General features: G+C 40.5%; 1 protein-coding gene and 1 long non-coding RNA gene across 3 annotated transcripts in view; one reads left to right on the top strand and one right to left on the bottom strand.

Moving 5' to 3' along the window:
• The window catches only part of CPED1 (cadherin like and PC-esterase domain containing 1), a 260,855-nt gene that overhangs the window by 106,853 nt on the left and 130,432 nt on the right, over nucleotides 1-23,570 (top strand). For both annotated transcript variants that reach the window (XM_072783304.1, XM_072783303.1), the window contains exons 7-12: nucleotides 13,100-13,242; nucleotides 14,014-14,086; nucleotides 15,486-15,653; nucleotides 17,284-17,388; nucleotides 18,931-19,100; nucleotides 22,978-23,048. In XM_072783304.1, coding sequence (XP_072639405.1) covers nucleotides 13,100-13,242; nucleotides 14,014-14,086; nucleotides 15,486-15,653; nucleotides 17,284-17,388; nucleotides 18,931-19,100; nucleotides 22,978-23,048 — 730 coding nt within the window. The remainder of the gene's footprint in view (nucleotides 1-13,099; nucleotides 13,243-14,013; nucleotides 14,087-15,485; nucleotides 15,654-17,283; nucleotides 17,389-18,930; nucleotides 19,101-22,977; nucleotides 23,049-23,570) is intronic.
• Nucleotides 12,292-23,008, bottom strand: LOC140608573 (uncharacterized). The gene is made up of 3 exons (XR_012010551.1): nucleotides 22,492-23,008; nucleotides 14,889-15,124; nucleotides 12,292-12,664 (listed from the first exon to the last, which is right to left on the bottom strand). It is a non-coding gene; the product is annotated as an uncharacterized lncRNA (long non-coding RNA).

Below are 23,570 nucleotides of genomic sequence, written 5' to 3'. Positions count from 1 at the left end.
GAGGGCCCCACATGGGAAAACTCTCTCCGGGGGAGCTTGGTGTTTCTTTACCCGATCACGTCCTCTCCCTGCGTTTCCTGTCTCCATTCCCCTCCCCTTCCTACTCTTTCCAACAGAGATGGTCTACCACTTGGTCCCAGATCAGCAGTTTCCCAATACGTAGGAACAGCCTGGGCCTAAGTGTGCCCGTTCCTCAGACACCAGAGGTTCAAGGGCTGTTTTCAAATAGGTGGGGCCTCAAATCCTAAGTCCGTTCCCTTGAGGACCATAGGGTTGTCAACCCTGATATATTCAGCCAAGAAGGGGGGAGGAGAATGCTTAGGGACCTGCCCACCCTAGAAAGGGCTGACTATCTTCAGTGTTGGGGATGGAAGTCGGAGTGAAGCTGGAGGAGTCCGAAGAGGAGAAGTCAAACCAGAAGCAGCAGGCATTTCACTGCATCCCCAGCACCCAGAATAAAGGAACATGAAGTTCTCAGGTCACCTTCTGTCTCCTGTAGGAAGTTAATGAGGGAAAGAGGTGCCGACTCCATGCCACAAAGAGAGGGAAATAAGGAAATAAGATGTCATGTGGACAAACCCACAAAAAGCCAATTGAAGTCGTTGACTTTTGCTTCATAATAAATCACTCCTACACTTAGTGATTTTAAATGAGAAATATATTTATTTATTGTTCCTCTGCTTCTGTGGGGTGACTGGGCAGGATCTGCTGATCTCTGTGGCTCCGCTAAAGCTGGATGGTCCAGCTTGCCTCACTGACATGCCTGGCTGTTGGCCTGGGGTTGGCCAGGATCGTGGGGCCCTGTGTGTCTCATCACCCAGCCAGCTGCCCAGTGCTTTGTCCTGTGGTGGTAATGTCAGGGTCCCCAGGAGCAGCCAGTGAGCAAACCCCAAAAGCCAAGTTCTCTCCAAGCTTTTGTTTGTGTCGTGGGCTGAATGATCGCTCCCAAAAAGATATGTTGGATCCTAACCCCAAGAACCTTTGAATGTGACCTTATTTGGGAAAAGAGTCTTGGCAGATATAATTGAGTTAAGGATCTCAAAATGAGATCATCCTGGATTACCCAAGCGGGCCCTACACGCATCAACACATGTCCTTATAAGAGAGAGGCAAAGGGAGATTTGACAGACAGAAGAGGAGGAAGTCATGCGAAGAGGAACCCAGAGGACAGCTGTACACCCTCAAGCCAAGCAAAGCCTACAGCCACCGGGAGCTGAAGAGCCGAGGAACGATTGTCCTTTAGATCCTGAAGAAGGAATGTGGCCCCTCCAACACCTTGATTTTAGACTTTTGACCTTTAAAACTGGGAGATAATAAATCTCTATTGTCTTAAATCACCGGGTTTGAAGTCACGTGTTACGGTAGTCTTAGGACATTAAAACTGTTTGCATCACACTTGCTAACGCTCCGTTGACCAAAGAACTTCACAGGGGCGGCACCAAGATTCAAGAGGCGAGGAAAGAGACTCCACCTCGGGGTGGGGGGAAGTGTGTAAAGTCACAATGCGGAGGTGAGGAGGGGCGGGCGCCTACAAGGGAGGGAAAAACTTGTGGCCAGTTTTTCCAGATGGCCACACCACCGTAAAGAAGGATTTTCCCGTTAGAGGGGATTGCCAGCAGGTTCACAGGATGGCAGGATGGAATGTATTTAGAATAGAGAACACGGGACTTAACAAATTAGGGACAGGAGACAGCAAAGAAAGGAAGGGGGAGGGTATCGTAACTGATGGCTCCTCGACTCCCTGATGGGAATGGGGCTCCGAGTAGTTGTATGTTCTTCATCAAGTAAGGTGGAGAAGTGATATAACCTTCCCCCTAAAAAACTGGTGAGGAACCAAAGTGTTTAATCTGTGTCCTACTGGATACCTGAGATTGGGCCGTGGAATCAAAAACAACTCAAAGGAGAAGCAGTGTTGACCCTTCAATGGTGGTCCATAGTCCACTCGGCTCACTTGTGTTCCGCAGTTGCTTCACGGAGACCCGCGTGCCTGGCGACCTAGAGCGGGACCTAAAAGAGAAACACTGGCTCCTGCTTTCCAGGAAGCCTTCAGTGGAGGAGCCGAGGGGGAAAGACACAGAATGTTACACAGAGCAGGCTGCCGGGAGGGGCTGCGTTGTGGGATGGTCCAGAGTAGGAGACGGTTGGTTGTTCAGCTGGAGGAAGGTGAGGTGGGTTTCACCAAATAGGTGGCCTCTCAGCTGAGCTTGGGAGAATGAGTGGGGTTCCTTTAGAAATGGGGAGGGGATATTTGCATTTACTTTGGAAAGACATCACGACACGTGGGAACGTAGGTTGTAGTCTCAGAAGTATGAGCTGCCTTATTTATTTGGCTAGAATGCATATGTATTCCCGTATTTTGGGATGGGGGAAATCTTAGGGCAGCATGTGGTGGAGGGAGGGAGAAAGAAGAGAAGAGGGGGGAAAGGCATAGGGTTTGTGGAGTAAGGGAAACCAGAAAAGGTATGTCAGAAGCATATCCTGAAGAGCTTGCATTTCATGTGCTGCCGAATGTACAATGGCCCCACTGTCATCTTACGTATCTGAATGTAGTCTCATACGTGGTCTCACTGGATGCTTTTAGGGATCCTGAAGGGTAGAGTGATACGTTTATATCCATTCTATGTATGAGGAAATGAAAATCCACGAATTACTGAAGATGACAGAACTAGCAAAGGTGATTAGGGTCAGGACTCCGATCTCCAGTGCGTAAATCCCTCTTAATCACCACTTAACTGCGTGCAGTATTAAGCAATGCTCTGTGTGCCCTCCCTAAAGCACACTGATTGCTGAACCCAAGAACTCAGTGCCTGAGGCAAGCGTTTGTATGCTTACCGCGGGGCACCCTGATGAACTACAAGTGCAAACAGAGATAGATTCACTTTTATAAAAGCAAAGTTGAATATTTATAAACGAATCAATCTGGGAAAATTTCTTGGAAGCATTGCAGGTGCATTTAATGTAGGGTAACCACTTGCTTGGGGTCAAGGAAAATTTTGGAACCTGGGGTTCTACCCTGAGGTGTTTTGCAAATGTCTTTATGTTCTTGCTTAATTGCATTTACAAACAATGCATTATGGGTGAGGTGTCCCTAAGGTAATGACTAGCAATTCCAGCGAGCTCACCTGCAAGGAAACAAAACACCTTGGCTGTATGTTACAAGATTGACAAAGGAATGACACTTAGGGGGATACCTGGGTGGCACAGCGGTTTAGCGCCTGCCTTTGGCCCAGGGCTCGACCCTGGAGACCCGGAATCGAATCCCAGAATCCCACGTCGGGCTTCCAGTGCATGGAGTCTGCCTCTCTCTCTCTCTCTCTTTCTGTGTGACTATCATAAATAAATAAAAATTTAAAAAAAAAGGAATGACACTTAGGTTTTTTAAATTAAAACAACACATTTAAGAATTTCACGCAATGCTTTTTGAATTCTCACATAAAAAGAGCTGTCCCTCTGCAGCACACAGGATAAAAGGGCGCGTACTGTTTATTATATCACCTGTTTCTCTAAATACTGGGACTTCTGTCCTTTATGACACGGGCTGTGCTTCAGAAGGACGGCTCTGGCAGCAATGGGAGAGAAAGAGGTTGGAGGCAGGGAAACCAGAACTCAGTCCTTGGGACCGCGATGAGAAGACATTGGTATATCTGATTATAGTACTAAATCATAAACTTTTAAATTGTGCATCATGTTTAAGTGCTCATTTGAAATATCCCATGTAAAAGAATGAGTTCTGTTTGAACACTGGTAAAAGAGCGGTGGGAAGTACCTGACATGAGAGGTGTAAGAAAATAGTAAAGGGTTGTAATGCATCTGCGGGTTCAACCGACTGTAACGCGGCAGCCCTCATCAGTTAGGGCAAATTGCTCCATCATTTTCTTTCTTGTACAACCAGAACTCATTATTTTTATGATGAATACATTTCCTGTTCTTCTGTGATTGACCATGAAACTTAATTAGGACTAAAATAGATACCCCGCGTAACATATCCAGAACATAAATGAAAAATATTTTCCCATTTTACTTTCTTACTCATTCGAGAGTATTTATAGATACACGAGAGGGGGGTATCTTTCTGCCAAATGCGTCCGCGTTTGCAAATTTTTGTGCCGTCCATTACGTATATTTCCTGTTGGAAATATTAGCAGATTTTGATGTCATTTTCTACTCAAGACCATTAATAAAAGATGGAAGGTTTTGCAAACAACCATCAGACCTTATTTTACTAGAGGTTTAAAAAAGACCTGTGTCTTAACTTTAATGGAAATAGTTGTGACCTGCGTGAACAATGGCATTCGTATAAAGAAAATGAGTAGACATATATATACAAAGTCCAATGGTAAAATTTTTACAACTTTAACTTTTGTTCTTTACTGTTAAATCTCTTTGCTTCTTTATATCCCACTGAGAGATTCCAGAAAGGGCAATAAAAATAACCTGCCCGTTCTCAGAGAAGGTTGAATGTAATGCAATCAGGGTTCTACCATTCAAAGCAAATAATTAAATTTTATGCTATTCACAGCCTTTTGTATTTCTGCACCTTGCTTCTGATCAATTCTCTGATATACGTGTGGGAGAATTTAAAATTTCCAGCTACGAAACTGATTAAATCATACCGAATCTTCTATCTGAGTTTCCAAGTTTAATGTATGCTTTAAAGCTTAGGCTTGTTAAGAAGTACAAATGAATAAAATTATTCATGTCATGGGAAGCATGAAACTTATTTAAATATTGGAGTTCTGATCTAATTCCAGGGAATGAGTAAAAACTATCCTAATTTAGGCTCAGCTAATTAATTCACTTTTTCTGTGGCATGCCCTACAGCAAGCCAATTTTCAATGAGCTAAAACAAATAATGAGAATATTTGTGTTCTTAAATCATTTGACTTGACACAAAATTTTTTCCTGATCCAGGCAATTTGATTTCAGTTACAAAGAAATACTCTTAGTTTTCCCAAAAGGTGATTAGGCTACATAAATGCTCAAGTTATTGAATTGGTATTTTAGATGTGTGGTGTGAGATCACATGCTTGAGAACTATGATCGTTTCCAACACACTCTCCATGAAAGTAAAAACACACACGACTCATTCTTCTGCTTTTCAGGCTCTATTTACATTTCTAACTCTAGTATAATCAAGGGCACAATAACAGAGGGAATGCTGGGGCTTTGCAACCAAGCTGACTGGCTTTAACGCCCATATGGGTTACCCCTTTGCTATCTAACCTTGGACAAATTACTTGTGTTCTCAGCCCTCGGTTTCTTCATCTATATAATGGAGACAGTGAGTATGAGCCTCATAGCATCGCTATGAATATAAACAAAAAATGTGCATGAGAAATGCGCAGTGTCTGGCATGTGGTGTCGGCGTGGCTAAGGCTACTGGTTATTCTTAAATGCAACATAGAATCACATTTAAATACCGTATGTTCACTAAATGAAACATTACATCAGTATTTGGGTTTGTAATTTAGTCTTCTTTTTTTCCTGCCTTTCTCAAGTCTTTTTTTCTCTTTTTATTCTGCTGTTAAATATCTGATCTCCCCCCGCCCCCGGCCTAAATCGTGTCCCTTTAAATTGCCAAGGAGAGTTTTCCCCAGGGCTTGGAGGCCAGCACTCCGTGTCCTGCAGCCGCTCCCTGATGCGTGGTCCATGTGCTCCTGCGGGCCCGACACATCCAAGTCTGTGATTCCTAAGCAGGGCGCCCTGTGTCTCCCGGGATCCATAGGCCTTTCAGGGGGTTTACAGGCACGTGGATAGTTTCGCGAGAATCTTCTTTCCCCATCTCTTTTAGATACTCTTCTGTTCCTCAGAAAAAAAGACCTGTCACCTATCCCTAATATGATGATGATGATGATTGGTTCCTGCTGAAAAAAATCTGCAAAACAACACACACACACACACACACACACACACACACACACACACACACAAAACCTCCCCCAAAACAAAACCAGACAAATTTAACTATGGTGTTGGTTAAAGACAGTGATGGATGCGGATAGTGATTACATAACAAACAGTCCATAACACTATGTAACAAATCCTGCATAACTCAGATGGTTTTCAGTTTTTAACAAAATTAAATATTTTATGATAAATCACTATGTGGACTTCTTTCCTCTGTATACTTTGGAGGGAATTTAAGGAATTAGGTCATGCTGCTGTAACTAAACTCTTCCATCGCTCTCTCTCCCTCTCCCCCTCCCTATATACATACTTTTTCATTCTATATATCCCATATATATTTTATGTGGACAAGTTTTCTTCTTTAAAAATAATATTAATACTGATATGCTGGATCCTTCTCATTCTAGCCATAAGTCCTATTCTCTCAACAGATACGTTTTACATGAATAAAAAGAAATTACATCCATCTAAAAGATGCATTTCCAATACAATTTTACTTCTTTATTTCTGAGATTAATGAGTAAGACTTGTAACATATTTCTACTGTTTTGACCAATTGTGTACAGCAATAACTGTAATCATAACTTTTTGGGGAAGAAAAAATATTTTTAAGTTTAGAGCCATATGGTTTTCAATTTTCAAAACTTAAATTTATTTATTTATTTATTTTTAAAAGATTTTATTTATTTATTCATAGAGACAGAGAGAGAGAGAGAGAGAGAGAGAGGCAGAGACACAGGCAGAGGGAGAAGCAGGCTCCATGCAGGGAGCCCGACGTGGGACTCGATCCCGGATCTCCGGGATCACACCCTGGGTTGAAGGTGGTGCTAAACTGCTGAGCCACCCGGGCTGCCCACAAAACTTAAATTTATAAACACGTTTTTCTTATTGAGACTTACAGGGTGATTTTAAAAATCCATTTATATATAAGATATATTACTTGGGGATAAAATGCTGAGGTACTGGTACTCCTTTGGATTCATCTTGAGAGTTTTACAAGCACCTGGGAGAGAGACTGGTTAGGTGAGAGTCAGACAGGGAGATCCTAGGTGAGTCTACAAAAGGCAGAAAGAATAATAGTATCAGTCAAAAATAATAGATTTAAATTCCAAGTATATTACAAATAGGTAGATTTGAATGCACACGTATTCCCCATTTAATTTGGACAAAGAACATACAATCTTGGATTTCAACTATTTAAGCGAGTGCCCTTTGTTTCACCTTTAGATAAAATGGCAGCTTTTCTGCGATTATTTCCTTTTAAGCATTGATTATAACCTATCACGATCATCCTCTGGAGTGTGTGTTCCATCATTAACTTGTCCTCTCTTCTGGATCATTCCTGTCAGCATTCAAGCTTGCTATATGATTATTTCCCATCCTGAACACATGAACAAAAAGCACAAGAATCGAAGAGCATTTGTAGGTAAAGCAATGACTGGGAGTAGAGATGGAGATTATTTCCACTACTGGCAAGAGCTGAGAAATGGAGCAAGGGAGGGCTTAGTTTTTGTTTTGTTTCTTTTGCACATTTTTTAACTATTAGAGAAGTGCTCTTTTGGACGTCGGTGGTACAAAATTAGCAAAAGCGTTTAAACATGATTGTTGGAGAGACTGAAGTTGTAAAGACTACAAAAGTGATTTGAAATTTTGAAATAAAAAATTAAAATTTTGTAATTGTAGTAATATATGTATAACATAAGATTTACCATCTTAACTGTGTTTAGGTGTGCAGTTTAGTAATATTACATACATTTACATCGCCGGGCAACCCATCTCCAGAACCTTTTTGCAAAACCGGTTATCCCCATGAAACAACCCTGCAATCACGGTTTTCATCCCATCAGCCACCGTCAACTTCCGTGTTATTTTCTGTTTCTATGAATTTACTGCTCCAGATACCTCCTGTAACCGGGGTCATACAGTGTCTTTTTTTTTTTTTTTTTTTTTTTTATGATAGTCACAGAGAGAGAGAGAGAGAGGCAGAGACACAGGCAGAGGGAGAAGCAGGCTCCATGCACCGGGAGCCCGACGTGGGATTCGATCCCGGGTCTCCAGGATCGCGCCCTGGGCCAAAGGCAGGCGCCAAACCGCTGCGCCACCCAGGGATCCACATACAGTGTCTTTTGTGGCTGGGATGCCTTCCGCGTTCTTCCAGCCATAGTGTGTGTCAGAACGCCCTTCCTTTTTCAGGCTGAGTGATATTCCATCATATATTTTACCTATTCATCTGTTGACAGATGCTAGAGTTGCTTCCGTGTTTTTGGCTGTTGTGAATAATGCTGCTATGAACATGGGTGTGCAAATCTCTCTTCAAGACTCTGTTTTCAGTTGTCTTGACCACCTGCCCAGAAGTCAAATTACCAGATCCTATGGTACTTGGATTTGTTTTATTTTTGAGGAACCTCCATACTGCATAGCAGCTGCACCACTTAACATTCCCACCAACAGTGCCCAAGGGTTCTGATTTCGTCACATTCTTCCCCACACTTAATATTTTATGGTTTTGGGTTTTTTTTTGGGGGGTGTAGTAGGCATCCCAATGGATGTGAGGTAATATCTCTTTGTGGTTTTGATTTGCACTTCCCTAATGATTAGTGATATCGAGCATCTTTTCATGTGTTTTCTGGTGCAAAATGATATTAAGTACTAGTATTCTTATTCACACTGAGAAGATGAAAATTTCTCTCTCACATAATAACATTGAGAGACATTCTAGGAAACTTCGGTAAGGAACAATGCTATGAAACACTGCTCAACATTCAAGATACTAAAATACTAAAATTCTAAAGTTTCCCAGTTAGTCAAGAATATGAATTAAGGGGGAAAAAAAAAAAAGAAAAACAAACCCAAACTTTAATATTGGCTAATCTTTCATCCTTTGTTTTAACTCTGAGATTAAATTTTCTTATCTCAAAAATCCTTTCGAACAGCTGTAAGCTTCTATTTTTAAAAGGTTTTACTACAAGTCGCCAGAAAAAATGCATATCCTCCCTTTTTTTGTGAGATGGAAACAAGAGATAAACATGTCCTAAGGAGAAAAGTTATTTTATCCAGAAGCTCCAATAAATTATTTCTCTTATCAACGTCTCTGTGGTTTCTGTGATGTTGTACTTAGTTTTCCTCACTCAGTGAGTAAAACTGTGTTAGGTACTAGCAACCCCAAAACAAAATGGTACAGTTTCTGCCCTAAAAGCTCTTACGGTCTAGTGGTAAGAAGAGACAAGAAAGTCAACAAGTTTGACACAGAATGACACATACTGCCCCTGGGAGCAATTTGCCCAACATCTTACGGGAAGATAAAGGGAGTTAATCAGGCAAAGCCCAGAATTGGCATGAGAAGGGCTGTCAGAGATGGGGTTGGGGAGTGAGGTGAGTAGAAGGGCTCCTTAGAGGTACTTTAAGATACTGGGACGCGTGGGTGGCTCAGGGGTTGAGCGTCTGCCTTTGGCCCAGGGTATGACCCTGGGGTCCTGGAATCGAGTCCTACATTGGGCTCCCTGCAGGGAGCCTGCTTCTCCCTCTGCCTGTGTCTCTGCCTCTCTCTCTGGGTCTCCCATTCATGAATAAATAACATCTTTTTTTAAAAAAAGTATTTTAAGATATCAAAGATGTGATGGAAGTGTTCCTACAAATTTTATCACGTTGATTATTGATTCCTCTTGTCCTTCCATTTTTAATTGATGATTGTGATCCATCTGATCTGTGTACATTTAAATACATCACTTGAACGGGTAGGTGTGAAAATCATGAAACCGTACCAGGTTATTGCTTGAATCTCACACAAGTGCCAAAGGGTGACGTTTCAACTGCCTGGTTTTCCAACCATGATCATACGAGGTCATTTTCCATATAATTTATTTTGCACTAAATTCGTATTTCATTTTTACACCGAAGGAGGAAAATACAAAGTTTATAAAATAGTTCCATGTCCTGTTAACGTTTTAAGATGCTCTTTTTGTTTATTTTTACCTTGCTGCCACGGCACCGATTTCCTTGAGCCCTTATATTCTCATATGTATGTAATTCAACAACACCCATCGAACGTCTGGATGCAGAGGGGGAGAAGTCTCCTTGATATCTGAGTTTACGGCTTCATCGATTTAAGCCAGCGATGCAGGTGGAGGTGCTCCTCCGGGCACCTGTTCTTGAGTGCAGAAAGCCCCTGGGAGAAATGTGGTTTTCAGGTTCTGAGGGCTGTGAGTGGTATTAGGATCAAATAATTTCGGATTTGACATTGTCTAATGAGATCGTTGAGCACAACTCTCTACATCTCAACACAGAGGACACAGACTCCAAGTGACCACGGAAATGGTCCGGCGTGACAGTCCCAACAGAACCCGACACACAAAGAAGTCTTGCCCTTTAGCTTAAGTGGATCCATTACAGGAAGTGATCCCAGTGTTGTGTCCTCTCTGGGTCACTCGTTGAAAGACAAGGTTTTGTGTTTGTTTTTTTAATGACTACTAAGCGCTTGGTATACTTCTGTTTTCATTTCTGGCAGAGGCAGTTTGCCAGCCCCTGTACTCATCCTTTAAGTAGGCCGCTCCCCTAGAGTTTTGTTTTGAACCGAAGGCCTTAATAAACACATTGAAATTCATGCCGTGAGGGAGGACAGACACACAGACACCGACACGGGGACAGAGCTCACCGGACGGGAAAGCGGGTTGCTGTGCTTGGATCTTGCTGTCACAGCGCCACCTCGCCCCTTCCTAGGTGGCCCTGGCCCCGCCAGGCCCGTCCTCCCAGGAGCCCACCCAGGTGGCAGCAGAGGGGAGGGCGGCCTGCTACCTGGGCCTCCTCCCTCCAACTGGGAGCCTCGCCCCGGCGTCCACCCCGCCGCCTTCGCTTCTCTCAATGTCCCCTCGGGTTGGTGTCACAAGGGGGTGACCCCCAGAGGCCGTCTTCACTTGCCACAGGCACATTGCCTCGTGAGAAGCAGGTTCCACAGGCTCGGCCGCCACTTGATGTCCCTGTCGGTGGCCAAGGGCTTCCCTGTCTCATCAGGACAAGGGGCAGGTGCAGGCGTGGTGCCACCTGCTGCCCCCGTCCCTCCCGGCCGTGCATGTGCAAGACCGAGGCCCTAACTGGTCGCAGGCGTCCTCACCGGCCTGAAGCAGCACAGAGCCGCCGAGGAGCCGGCCGCGTCTGCAGGGTGACCCTGGGCCCCGCACCCCGTCCCTGACACCCTGCACAGGGCCCGTGCCCACGGCCAGGTGAGCACCGACACGGCCGAGCGCCTGGAGCCAGTCCCTCTACTGGTGGCCTGTGTTCGGGGCTCACCACCACGGTCATCTCCACGGTGGGACAATCAGTATGACCCTACGACACTGATTGCCCATTATTTCTTGCCACAGAAGATATCATCTGATAATCAACCTCCGATGCTACACAAACGTGCCCAGCTTCCTAAAATCCTTGACCTTGACCTTTGTGATGTTCAGGCAACATTAAACTAGAAAACGCGACCGATATCATCAATAACCCTTTCTGCACCATACGGTGAGCAGAGCGAAATAGGAGTTATTTCTATTTGGAAAAAACAATATTACTCTGTTTGGACTCAAGGGTGTTAACCTTCTTCGTGTTAGCATTAATTTGTTTGCTTTTGATCACACAATTATTACATTTATTTTCCTTGGTGAAATGGAAAAACATGCCAGTTGCCAAATGCTAACGATGTGTTCATAGTCTTAAAATGTACATCTCATTAGGTTTCTGTTTTTCAGCTGGTAAAAGTTTATGAAGTCAGTGTTTGTTTCTCTCGGGGAATTTTGCTTGGTATTTTAAAGATACACTTACCACTTCCCGCAGGTCCCTCATGCCAATATCCGTCCTTCCCTTTCACAGCAACAAAAGTCTTTCACTTTGTAGTCTTATGCGGTCCAGATACATCTAGCCCGTGCTTCCAAAAACATTAATGGCATACCTGCTGCATGTTTTTTCAAAAAATATTTTTTGTTCTTCATCTTTGAAAGATTGTGTTTATCTGGAGGAGGTCGATGATTCAATATGAGATTTGCTTTATGCTTTTTAAAAATGTTGAACTGGGCTTTGATGTTAAGCATCCTCAAGGGGTAGTTTTGTTATTGTGATTATTCTAATATTTTATTTATTTATTTATTTATTTATTTATTTCCAAGATTTAAGCAAATAAAAACAGCTGTTTATGATATCAATAATAATGTTTCTAAGAAAATATAAACCGGAGCTTTATTCCCCCCCTCTTTTTTTTTCCATTTCTTTCTTTTTTTTTTTTTAATTTATTTTTTATTGGTGTTCAATACCAACATACAGAATAACCCCCAGTGCCCGTCACCCATTCACTCCCACCCCCCGCCCTCCTCCCCTTCCACCACTCCCCTTTTTTAAGACTATCCCATCTTTTCTATACACAGGAAACCTTAAATTACAATGTCAAGAGGACACTGCGATTCTCTTAGATGCTTCATTAGTTGGCTAGATCTCCCGCAGCAAAATGCTGTGAAGAAGCAATAAAAACATTTATTTTTGTTCTGATATATTCAGGAAAGTGATCATACTAAAAAGCTTCGATCTGAATTTCATACCTTACAGTGTCTTTCAAATACATTTTCTTCTGATTCGGGTTTGCAGCCCTCTCCTTGGTACTATTCATCCATTTTAAAGAGAAAGACACAAAAATTCAAAGCGAGTTGCCCGTCTGAGTTCATCTAATAGAGCCGCAAATTAAACCTGGAAGTTCTGATCACAAGCTCCTGTTAATAGTTCCACTTCACTTTCCATGATGAGATGCCATGAAATGGAAAAAAAAAGAGAGAGAGAGAGAGAGAGAAGTAAAAAACTCTTAAAGTGATTTAAATACAAGCACCCCATATTCAATTGAAAGGCTTATTATATACTTTTAAAATGTTTATAATGCATTCATATTGCATATCATGTACATAACATACATTTTACATATTCTGTATACAACATTCATTATATATTTTCACATTATAATCTATTCTTTCAATGCATATTATGTATAAGATACATGGGGGTGTATACACACATACCATATATAAACCCTACCGAACCTTCCTATTTAAGGAGTTCTTTTGAATATGGCAAGGACACAGAACCCAGAGGAATCTTTCAGACTCATCACCTTGAAAACGATAGACAAACTGAGATTATTGTTTCACTATTGAATCCTTTACTTTGTTCACAGCTGCAAACATTTTTTGAGACATTCCTGACAGCCAGTTCACCTCTTCAGGCTTTTGATAATATGAAGGAAGCAATTAGCAAACTCCTGCTAGCAGCTGAGGCATTCAGCGAAACATCGACGCGGGGACCAAAGGCCTTCCGTGGGTAAAGACAAATTCTAATATTAAAAGAAAGAAAAAAAGCAACCTTCTAAAAATTGTTAGTGAAAATATATCTTAATTATCACAAGTAGGTGCTACTTGGAAAATGTCATGTCAGTATATTAATATGAACTTTTAAACATCTTTTCACATTTATAGATCCTAAAACTTCAGAGCATGTTATAGACTTCTTAGCTTCCCTATAATAATGAGAAGAAATAAGCACACATTATTTAAATTAATTTTAATTGCATCTCCTTTTTAAGCTTAGCTATTTTTATCATATGAACTTTGCATTGACTAGATATAATTTTATTTAGGGACTTTATTAACAATACACAATAGTCATTATCTCTATATTTCAGTTTCGTTGAATATAAGTTAATGCCTTTTTTTCCTAGGGAAATGTTGAATTTAGAATGTCCACCAAAAGGTGATGACTCAATTAAGCTTTATCATGCTTCTTCGTATCTGAATAAGAAGGCCTAGCATGTAGGAGGAGTGGGAGAGTTTCCTTCTCCATATTTAGGTTTTCACAATAATAACTTCATTGTTTAATGTGTTATGAACACCCAGGATATATTTGCATTTTCTATAAGGAGTAAAAGAAACTCCTTTTTAAAAAATAAATTGCATGTGATTTCCAAGCCACTGCCCTTTTTAATTAGGACTTCTCTTGAGATTTGCCTATAGTGACTGTTAATAATGTATCAAAGGATAGAGTAAGTGTAGCAAATAGAGTATATTTTTATATTACCTTCTGTTTTTATTTCAGATGCAGATTATGTTTTCAACTTTTAACTTTTGATATCGGTTACTACAGTTTCAGGCACCCTGTAGTGCTGCAGGCGAGTATCCCAAAGACTGCTTGTGAGCTTCCACCTTATGCTGAATGATCTGTGTGTCGGGGGCGGCGTTGGGGTCTATATGCATGTAGGTGGGTTGTTTGCATTCACAGTAACCAGTCAATAAATAGCAGCTCGTTAGTGAAGTCACTACAGGCTTTTAGTCTACTATAGTTCGGAAAATTAACTAATATGTGAAGAATCTACGATTTGAGTGTCAGTCCCCACTACGCATCACTGTAGATCGGGCATGGATTTTCCTGCGGTTCAGTCACCACTGTCTAAGAAGCAAAGTGGCAAAATTTCACTTGGGTTTATAAAAAAAGAAAAAAGTAACTCTTATTTTGTACATACAGATATTTAGTTTTAAATTGGACTGTATTTTAATTGAAAAAGCCATAGGAATTTTTGAAATATGTGTTTTTTTTTTCTGGTATGAATATGTGTACATTGAAGAGTGCTTTTGTACACTCTGATTCTCTCACTTCCTTTTGAATCAAATGAGCTCATATCTTTCATCTGAAATATTCCTTTCTGGGGAGAAGATTAAAAAACGATTGATTGAACAAGTCTACAGAAAGCTTTTTTTCGGGGGGGAGGGGCGGGATATAGAGTAGGAAGAGGGAAAGGAACAAAATAAAATTATGTGCGAGCAGAATTCAACTTCATATTGTATTGGCTGCTTTTCGAACTATCGCACAAGGTGAATGGTTACATCATCTAAGACTCAGACATTTAGTTGAGTAGCTCAAAGATGCATCCATAAAACTTTGAAACTGGATGAGTTGACATTTTTAATCCTTACCTTGTGTGCATCTTAGTCTGTATTATGCTCTTGTAGCAGCCAAGGTCAAAGAGGTTGCTGCCTGTGTTCTCCTCCAGGATTTTGATGGATTTCTGTCCCACATTTAGGTCTTTCACCCATTTTGAATTTATTTCTGTATATGGTGTAAGAAAGTGGCCCAGTTTCATTCTTCTGCATGTTACTGTCCAGTTTTCCCCAACACCATGTATATTAGCAAACTCGGATATAAACACAATCTAAAAATAGTAAAAAAAAATAAAAATAAAAAAAATAAAAAAAAGTAAAACATAAAATGAAATAAAAACAAATAAAATTTATTATTCAAAGATGTTATATATTATCTTCCCTGAGTGCAAATTCTTCAGCAATAAAGTTTCAAGATAAACTCCTATGACTTTATAATCCATTACTTTTCATATAAGAAATTGTGTCTTCAAAAAAACGTTACTTGCATTTTATAAAGCTGTTGACCTCCAAAGAGGCCACTAGATGTCAGTTCTGATCTACAATCCAACAGGAATGAATCATGTCTTCGAAATGATTTCCCTGCATTAAAAGTCCATGAAAAATATTTGCTGTGCTTTTACTCTTTTACAGGTGCATGAGCATTTACATTTTCATGATGATGATAATGAGGATTTTGAGGACCAAAGCACAGAAGAATTCCTTTTGCAAGATACTTACAATTTTCTCTTCTCTAATGAATCTTCGCTTCCAATGTTTTCTGAGATATTTCAGGGACTTTATCAATCAGGTGTTTTTAAGGTAAGTGCATATTCTTTAAGTGACAAATGTTTTTTTCTAGTCATCCTTTGAAAGGTGCCATTTCCTTTATTGTGTAGCTAAGCAAATTGATGGTTCATTTGAAATGATTTACTATCCATTATCTTACACCTCTTTATATTTTTGTGACCTGAGGACCGATATTCTTTTGTGTCAACAAAGTATGAGTAACTGATTATGAGGCAATTATGGGTTACAATAAAGAAGTTCGTAGCTCCTAAGGAATGTTTGTGGATATTATGAATAATACATATTCGATGTTATTTAGAATACTTTAAAAGGCATAGTAGAATATTTTGCAGGCAATCTAGAATAGCAGTAAATGCTCTAGATTGACATCAAGGGACTAGAGTTAGAATACTGATTTTTGAAGAATTCACATCTGGTTAACATCTTAGCTTAGCTGCTGCTAACGAAGGGATACCGCTTCATAGAAGCCCGGGTAATTTTGATGGCTTCTTAATACAAGTTTTCTTGATGGGTCAAAAATCTGTACAGATTATGAAGTATAATATTATTATCTATATATCTTTCTGTTTTATTTTATTATTTTTTAAAGATTTTATTTATTTATTCATGAAAGACACAGAGACAGAGAGAGGCAGAGACACAGGCAGAGGGAGAAGCAGGCTCCATGCAGGGAGCCTGACATGGGACTTGATCCTGGGTCTCCAGGATCACGCCTTGGGCTGAAGGCGGCGCCAAACCACTGAGCCACCTGGGCTGCCCTTGTTTTATTTTTTTAAAGATTTTATTTATTTATTCGTGAGAGACCCAGAGAAAGAGGCAGAGACACGGGAGAAGCAGGCTCCCTGCGGGGATCCCGATGTGGGACTCGATCCTGGGACCTGGGATCACATCCTAGGCCAAAGGCAGATGCTCAACCACTGAGCCCCCCAGGGGCTCATATATCTCTGTTTGAAAACTTGTATTTAGAGAATTTGGAGGAGTAGAATGTGAAAGTTCCCACAAACATCAATGCTCTATAGAGAGTTGTTTGTGAACGATAGAACATGACTTTATAGATTGTTTCCCTGGGATTTTATTAATTTTTTCCTCCAGTTCCCTCTTTTCCTCCATTAGTGAGTGTACTGTTATTAAAACCATTAGAACCACCTGAGCCAGAAGAAAGAGTAAATATGTGCAGCTTCTCCTCTCGGGGATGCATCAGGGAAAAAAATGGATGTGCAGGAAAATGGGGCAGGAAGTGTCTTCATGAGAATCCCACAAACTCCAAAATTGTAATGCCCATGGATGAGATGTCCATGTTCACCTGCTGCTCGGATTGTTGGTATCCTGAAGGCTGAAGGAGACGCTTCCTGCATTCTCAGACTGTCACACCCCACCTACCCTCCTGGGCTCATCATCCCAACCCTACAACCAAAGCCCTATTGAGCAATTTCATTCGGGTCCTCTTGGTCAAACACGAAATTTTCTTAGAGCCAGACTCCGTGGTGACAAACTGAAGTTACCAGGTGTTACTTAGGCTTAGTTAGCTCAGCGGTTGGAAGAGTTCAAACTTGGACTGGTTCACCAAGTGGGGAGGAGGTCGGGCTAAACATGCTTTGACTTGGAAACAATCGCTGAAGAACTGTTCCCCTCCCCATCATAGGGTGAAAACTATCAGAAGGAACCCAATCAATGCCTGTCTTTAGAGGAGATGCACTCCATTATGACTTTCATACAGGAACTTGGGAACCTGCAGCAATTCCAACTGGTAAAACAAAAGTGACATTTGATTCCTCATGATTACTGGGACCATAGATCTGCCATTAACTATTTTTGCTTCAAACTCGGTGAAGACTTTCCTTGAAGAAATAGAAATCTTTGTAAACTTCCTTCTTCTTTTCAGACATCTCAGTATTACAGTGAGCAGAACTCAATTCTTTAAGAGTTTGCATACATGACTCACTCAGAGTAAAAGGATATGAGATGAGCACAGCTGCCGGTATATGTGAGTTCTTAAGGGGAAAAGGTCCACATTTTTCTAAAGAAGTTTTGCTTTTAGTTTTGGGACATGGACGTGTAACAACAATTTCTTTCTGCTCACTGTGCCCTTTCTGTTTGTGTAAAATCTAATATTACTGGGTGTAACCCCATTTTAGAAAACAACCTAAATCTCAATTTGTTGCGACTCTATAGCAATCTTCAAAGAAAGAAAATGTGAATAATTATGATAACCACTAATGGCTTGGGCCTAAAAATATAAATGATATTTGTTTTCTTTTCCATGTTTCTTATGGGGTTCTGTTACTTTATTGGTCACTATCAAAGGTCATTGTCAATATGATTTATTACATGTACATATGCAAGTTCAGGATTTGCTTTGCTTCTAGTTTTACCACTTATCTAGATAGACTATAATGGGTTTATATTTTCCACCTAAGATTTGTTTGTACAAAACATCTTATTAAAACAGCTTTTTTCAAAGTCCACTGATAATTTATTGTCAATCTGTTTGGATCAAACATTTGCCTTTTACTTAAAAAAATAACATGTATTCACATGCTACTTGTTTGAGTTATGACCAATTTACTAAGTCAATTTAATGAATATTTGGCACCTGTCTTTATAACTTAGAGTCATATTTTGGGGGATTCAAAGTAAGCTTTTGTCCCAAACATAATTTAATTGATGGATTATTTTAATTAATTTAAACATAGTAAGTATTACATTTGTGACCATTGGCTCAAAACTCAACAATGATAAAGAGACAGGCCTCATTCTTCAGGAATTCATAATTTAAGATATTGTGAATGTAGAGACCATCTCTTGGTACCATGTGTAAACTGAAGAATTATTTTGCAAGAAAAAGGACAAACTAAAATTCCGATTCTCAGAGTAGAAAGAGGATAACCATAATTTTTTTTCTATAGGATTAATATCTCTCACACTGACAAAGTTTACTTGTAACCCAAAATGATTTCTCCCCAATCTTCCTACTGCCTGAGTCACACTGTCATTCAGCTGTTCTCAGGTGTTTATAGGAAGGAAATACCGGTTTTCATTCAAAGAAAAAGAAGAAAGAAAACTCACGGTATTTGGAAATATGACCAACAAAATTAGTCCCTCATAAAAAGTGCCATTTTCCTTGACAATTGCACAGAAAGTTATATTATGATACCTACCACTGGATTTTAAATAAATATCTGATTTTTAAGTAGATGAATAAAATATAAAGCCTTTTCTAGTAATAATACCTTGTAAGTTATTTTCCATAAATTCTTCTGATATTCTGGTTTTGAATATTTCTTCTCAGCTATTCCCATCTACTACTCCGGGGATTCAATCTTTGATACGTGAATTCTACGGGATAGCAAGCCCTATAGATCAACCTGGTTCAGCCCTGACACAGTCCTGGTCTCTTTTAAGTGTATTTGAACAATTCCAGCTCCTGAATAAAAAGGCGCAGCTACATCCATTGGAATGGTAAGATAGCCACAAATTTGAATTGTGCGATCCAAAAATTCTCTAAAGATTGATTTCAAAAGATTCTGCCTACATTAAAGAAAGCAACAAGAAATGTGTCCAAAAATTTGTGCTCTGGAAAATAAGCTTTTTTAAAGCATTGAAACCATAACAATCCTAGTGGTCTTCAAACACTGTAATCAGAACACATCCAACAGTTTTTCAAACCAACAGGACTTGACTCTGCTAAAGAGTCATGTTGAAAATTAAAAGTTTCAATTTCATTTCATTCTGTGATATATATCCTTGGTTTATGGAGCATCAGACAGAAAGAATTAGGCAATTTTTTTATTATTATTTTATGAACCATCAGTTGGCGTGGAGCCCAACATGGTATGAGCATTTATTTAGAGAGCTTTTGAGGCATAACTTTATTCTGGGCAAAATCTAGCCAGATTTATAAATATGTCTGTCCCTGCCTCAAAGATAGAGCCTTTCTTTCTTAGAAGGTACAATCTCAGAGGGAAATATTTGACCTCCCATTTCCTCTTTCGTTCTAACGAGAGGTAGTAATGGGGCAATGGGAGAGAGGACAGGCCAGGTGACTGTATAAACATCTCCGGTAGCGGCTGAAGAGGGACAGTGCCCAAGCCACTGGCTAAGTCTGCTTCTCTTTTAGATGATGGAATTCAGGGAATATTTGACTTTTCTTCTGCCAGGAAAACAGAAGCAAACCTAAACCTCCTAGGGAGATGAAAGACGAAATGGCCAGGCCATAATTATTTATGCCTCTTGCAGTCACTCTTAGGAAGGAACGGCCTGAGCTCTCCGGACTTGTGCTTCGTTTCCCTCTGCCTCAGGAGGTCATGAAAGCAGTTCCATAAGATTTTTTTTTCTTATATAATTCAAAAATACAAGTAATCATATACTTGAAGAATTCTTAGGACATTTCCTGGGATCAGAACTCACTTTAATTGCCACGATCTTATGAAGTTGGCCGTATTCCCTCAATGCTCAAAAGTAGTGAGTCTGACAGTAGCCTTTACTGGTTTGAAAAGTAGGCTTTGAATAATAGAGCTCAGTTTCCATCTGTGCGTTCTTCGTCCTCGCTCACGGAATTCAAGTCTGTCTCCTTCATCATTACCGATGGGGAAGAGCAGACTTGATTTACTCAGGAGCCAATGTAGGAACTGTTTTCAACCTTGACTAAATTCCCTTGACATATACAAGTTTGGAAAATTTGTTTGCCAGCAAGTTTTTCTCAAGCTTCCCCCACAGTGTAAGGTGTAAGGGCCTGATCTTAAATTCAGAATACTGAAGTTCACCCAAACCCTGGCCCTAGCCCTAACCCTAAGCCCAATTCCCATTGAATAAGGAATTTATCAGTGGTCAGGGTTGAAAGTGGTCAGTGTAGAAATGGCCAGGACTTTCTTGAATCAGACAGACAAGGACTCAAATATCCCAACCCCAGAGTTTATCAGTTATAGCAGCTGAAGCCTTGATGCCTCTGTGACGCAATCTCCGCATCTGTCAGATGTGGATCATGCTACCTACCACATACTATTCCACGAGGATTACCTACGATAATTTCCACGTACCGCGTGGCGTCTGGTGTGCCGCGGTGCAAGCAGGTCGTAAATATTAATATTGGCTTTTCATCTTTCTCTACCATCCAGAGGTCACTTTAGGATCTACAGTGGAGGAGATATTCTTCTTTCTTTTATAGGAGAAGCAAGACAAGTTCGAAAGATTTATCTAAGTGAACGCTGAGGAAATTAAATTTTAGATCTTTATCGAAAAGCAATTAGGTAAAATCACTCTGAGAACATTTCAAGAAAGAATACTCAATTCTAGTTATCTTCAGATTTACCTGGGAGCATATGTATATTTGATTCTCATCCATGCTGTGTTGCAAGGTGCGTGCACATCAGACACATTTTCCAGATGAGGGAAACCATGCTGAGAAGGTGGGTCATTTGCTCAAGCCCTGCAGCCAAGAGAAATAGAGAAGGGATTAGGACCCTGGCCTCATGTCCATGGCCCGGTGCTTTATGCCAGTACTTCCTACAGATGAGCAGGTCAGGTGCAGACATTCGTCATTGTCCTTATCTTCACAATGGTCACCTCCAGCTTTTTCTGCAGAAAAAGCCAATTTTACATACCTACACTACCTGTGGGGGATCAATGACTTCATGCTTCCTTTTATTTTTCAAAATTGGTAATTTATTTAGGTAACCTCTACACCCCGTGTGGGGCTTGAGCTCAAGACCCCAAGATCAGGAGTCACATGCTCCCCGGACTGAGCCTGCCAAGTGCTCCCACGCTTCCTTTTAAACAAAGATCATTTGCTTAGAGCAACAGGGTGAGAAGAGAGAGAGTTAGAAAAGCAACGGTTAGGAAAAATGACCATTATTTATGTCTATGCCCTGAGGCTTAGAATCCAGAGGTCTCGATGGAATTAGTATAAATCTGAACAGAACGAAAATATTAAAATCAGTATCTGTGCACCAACTGCTAATTTTCACTTCACTAGAAATAAAGTGGCAAGTGTACTTTGCTGTCATCATAGGCTTTCCATGAAAAAGCCTCATTTTAAAAAACAAATAATTTATTCACAAAATTGCACGGGGAAGACTGCAGGATGCTTTCCCATAGGAAGCATCTCATTCCATTAACATACTATATTCACCGCATGTGCATTCCAGGCTTGTATCTTGCACGAGCTTCACTTAGAGATTTTGCTTCCTATGAATTCAGAGACATTTTTTTAATTTGGCCTGGCACCCAGTCAACCTTCAACTAAACAGATCTAACCCCATGCTTGCTTTATCTGTGTCTTCATTCCTTGAGAAGAGGGAAATATTTTCAAGTAAGTCCTAGACATTCTTTTCTTTCTCACCCCTAAATACTTCATTGTATGCATCAAAGAAAGAAGGAAGACTTCACAAAGTAAAACTGCAATAAAAGCATCACACCTTCCCACATTACAATATTTTTAATTCCTTGATTCTTCATAACTTGCTGATGTTTCTATTTTGAGGGAACCGAATACGCCTGTTCATCTCCTCTCTACCACAGTGCCCGGCACAGTATCTGGGACAATAAATATTTATAAAATGTAACTGAACACAGAGCATCTGATTCCATTCTCATAGCATCACCGTGAAATCAGGCCAGTGAGGTCATCTCCATTCTGCTGCAATAGGAGTGGAGAAGCACCGCATCGCCCTTGAGCAAAGTCAACTCACGTCCTGCTCCATATTGTCCAGCAGGACCACCAAGCGTTCGGTCTGCACTTAACATTGTTTGGTTTCGACTTTGAGGAGTTAAAGAACAATCTGGCCAAGCACAGAATTATACAGCAGGAAAAAAAAAAATGAGGCAAATACACCAAGATAGAACCAACCCTTACCGTTAAGCGCAGCTAGTCAGCGTCTAAGGATAGAGGACTCGGCAAGGCGTAGGTCATCTTTTTGCATAGCACACTTATATTTCTTGATTGTGTGTATATTCTTCGGAGTCTGTGCCTCAGAGTTTCCAAGATTTCTTGCTTCAAGACTGTAATTTTAGCCAAACAGATTCCAGTAGGAATGTGTGTTCCCAAATCACTTCTGTTGGACCCAGGCGATCAGAGATTGCTCACTTTTGGACTGAAAAGTGACTTTTTTTTTGCCCTGGTTTTCTTCAAATATGCTTCTGCTGATTAGAGATGATGAGATTTCCACCCACCTCACTTGAGGGGAGATTGCCAGTCTTGAGGAATGAAATCCAGAAAGTGTTTCTTTGTGTTCGTCAAAATATCTGTGCCCACAAAGAAAAAAAAATAGCGTGTTAGACGTAATTTCCATGAATTTCGTTCATTTCATTGATCCAGACTTGTTTGGCATTGTGTTTGCAGGAATTCTTTCACAGAGGATGAGAACACTGAAAAATCCCAAGTGCCATTGAATGCAACTGAAAATAAAAAAGGTAAAAAGATATAGTCTCACTTATTCCAACAGGAAAATAAGTACTGTGTGGCCTCCAAAATATATGGGAAAAATGTTGAGCTTCATTAGCAATCAAAAATGGCAGTTAAACTAGGAAATACTATTTTCCCTCAGATTCGAAAAGATTTTTCCTCTTAAAGATGATAGACTTAGGGAGAGAGTAGGAAAATGAGTATCTCATGCCTCTGGTGCTACCTCCCTTGAGGGGCTGTGTAACGACATATAAGAAAATCCTTAAAAGTTCTTATAGGTGGGATCCCTGGGTGACGCAGTGGTTTAGCGCCTGCCTTTGGCCCAGGGCGCGATGCTGGAGACCTGGGATCGAATCCCACGTCGGGCTCCCGGTGCATGGAGCCTGCTTCTCCCTCTGCCTATGTCTCTGCCTCTCTCTCTCTCTCTCTCTCTCTCTCTGTGTGACTATCATAAAAAAAAAAAGAACTATATATATATATAAAAAAAAAGTTCTTATAGGTGCCCATGGGTGGTATAGTCGGTTAAGCAT

The sequence above is a fragment of the Canis lupus genome, chromosome 18 (assembly GCF_048164855.1).
Source record: "Canis lupus baileyi chromosome 18, mCanLup2.hap1, whole genome shotgun sequence".
Lineage (NCBI taxonomy): Eukaryota > Metazoa > Chordata > Mammalia > Carnivora > Canidae > Canis > Canis lupus.
Note: the sequence above shows the minus strand (reverse complement) of the source record. Positions and strands in the feature narration are given on the sequence as shown.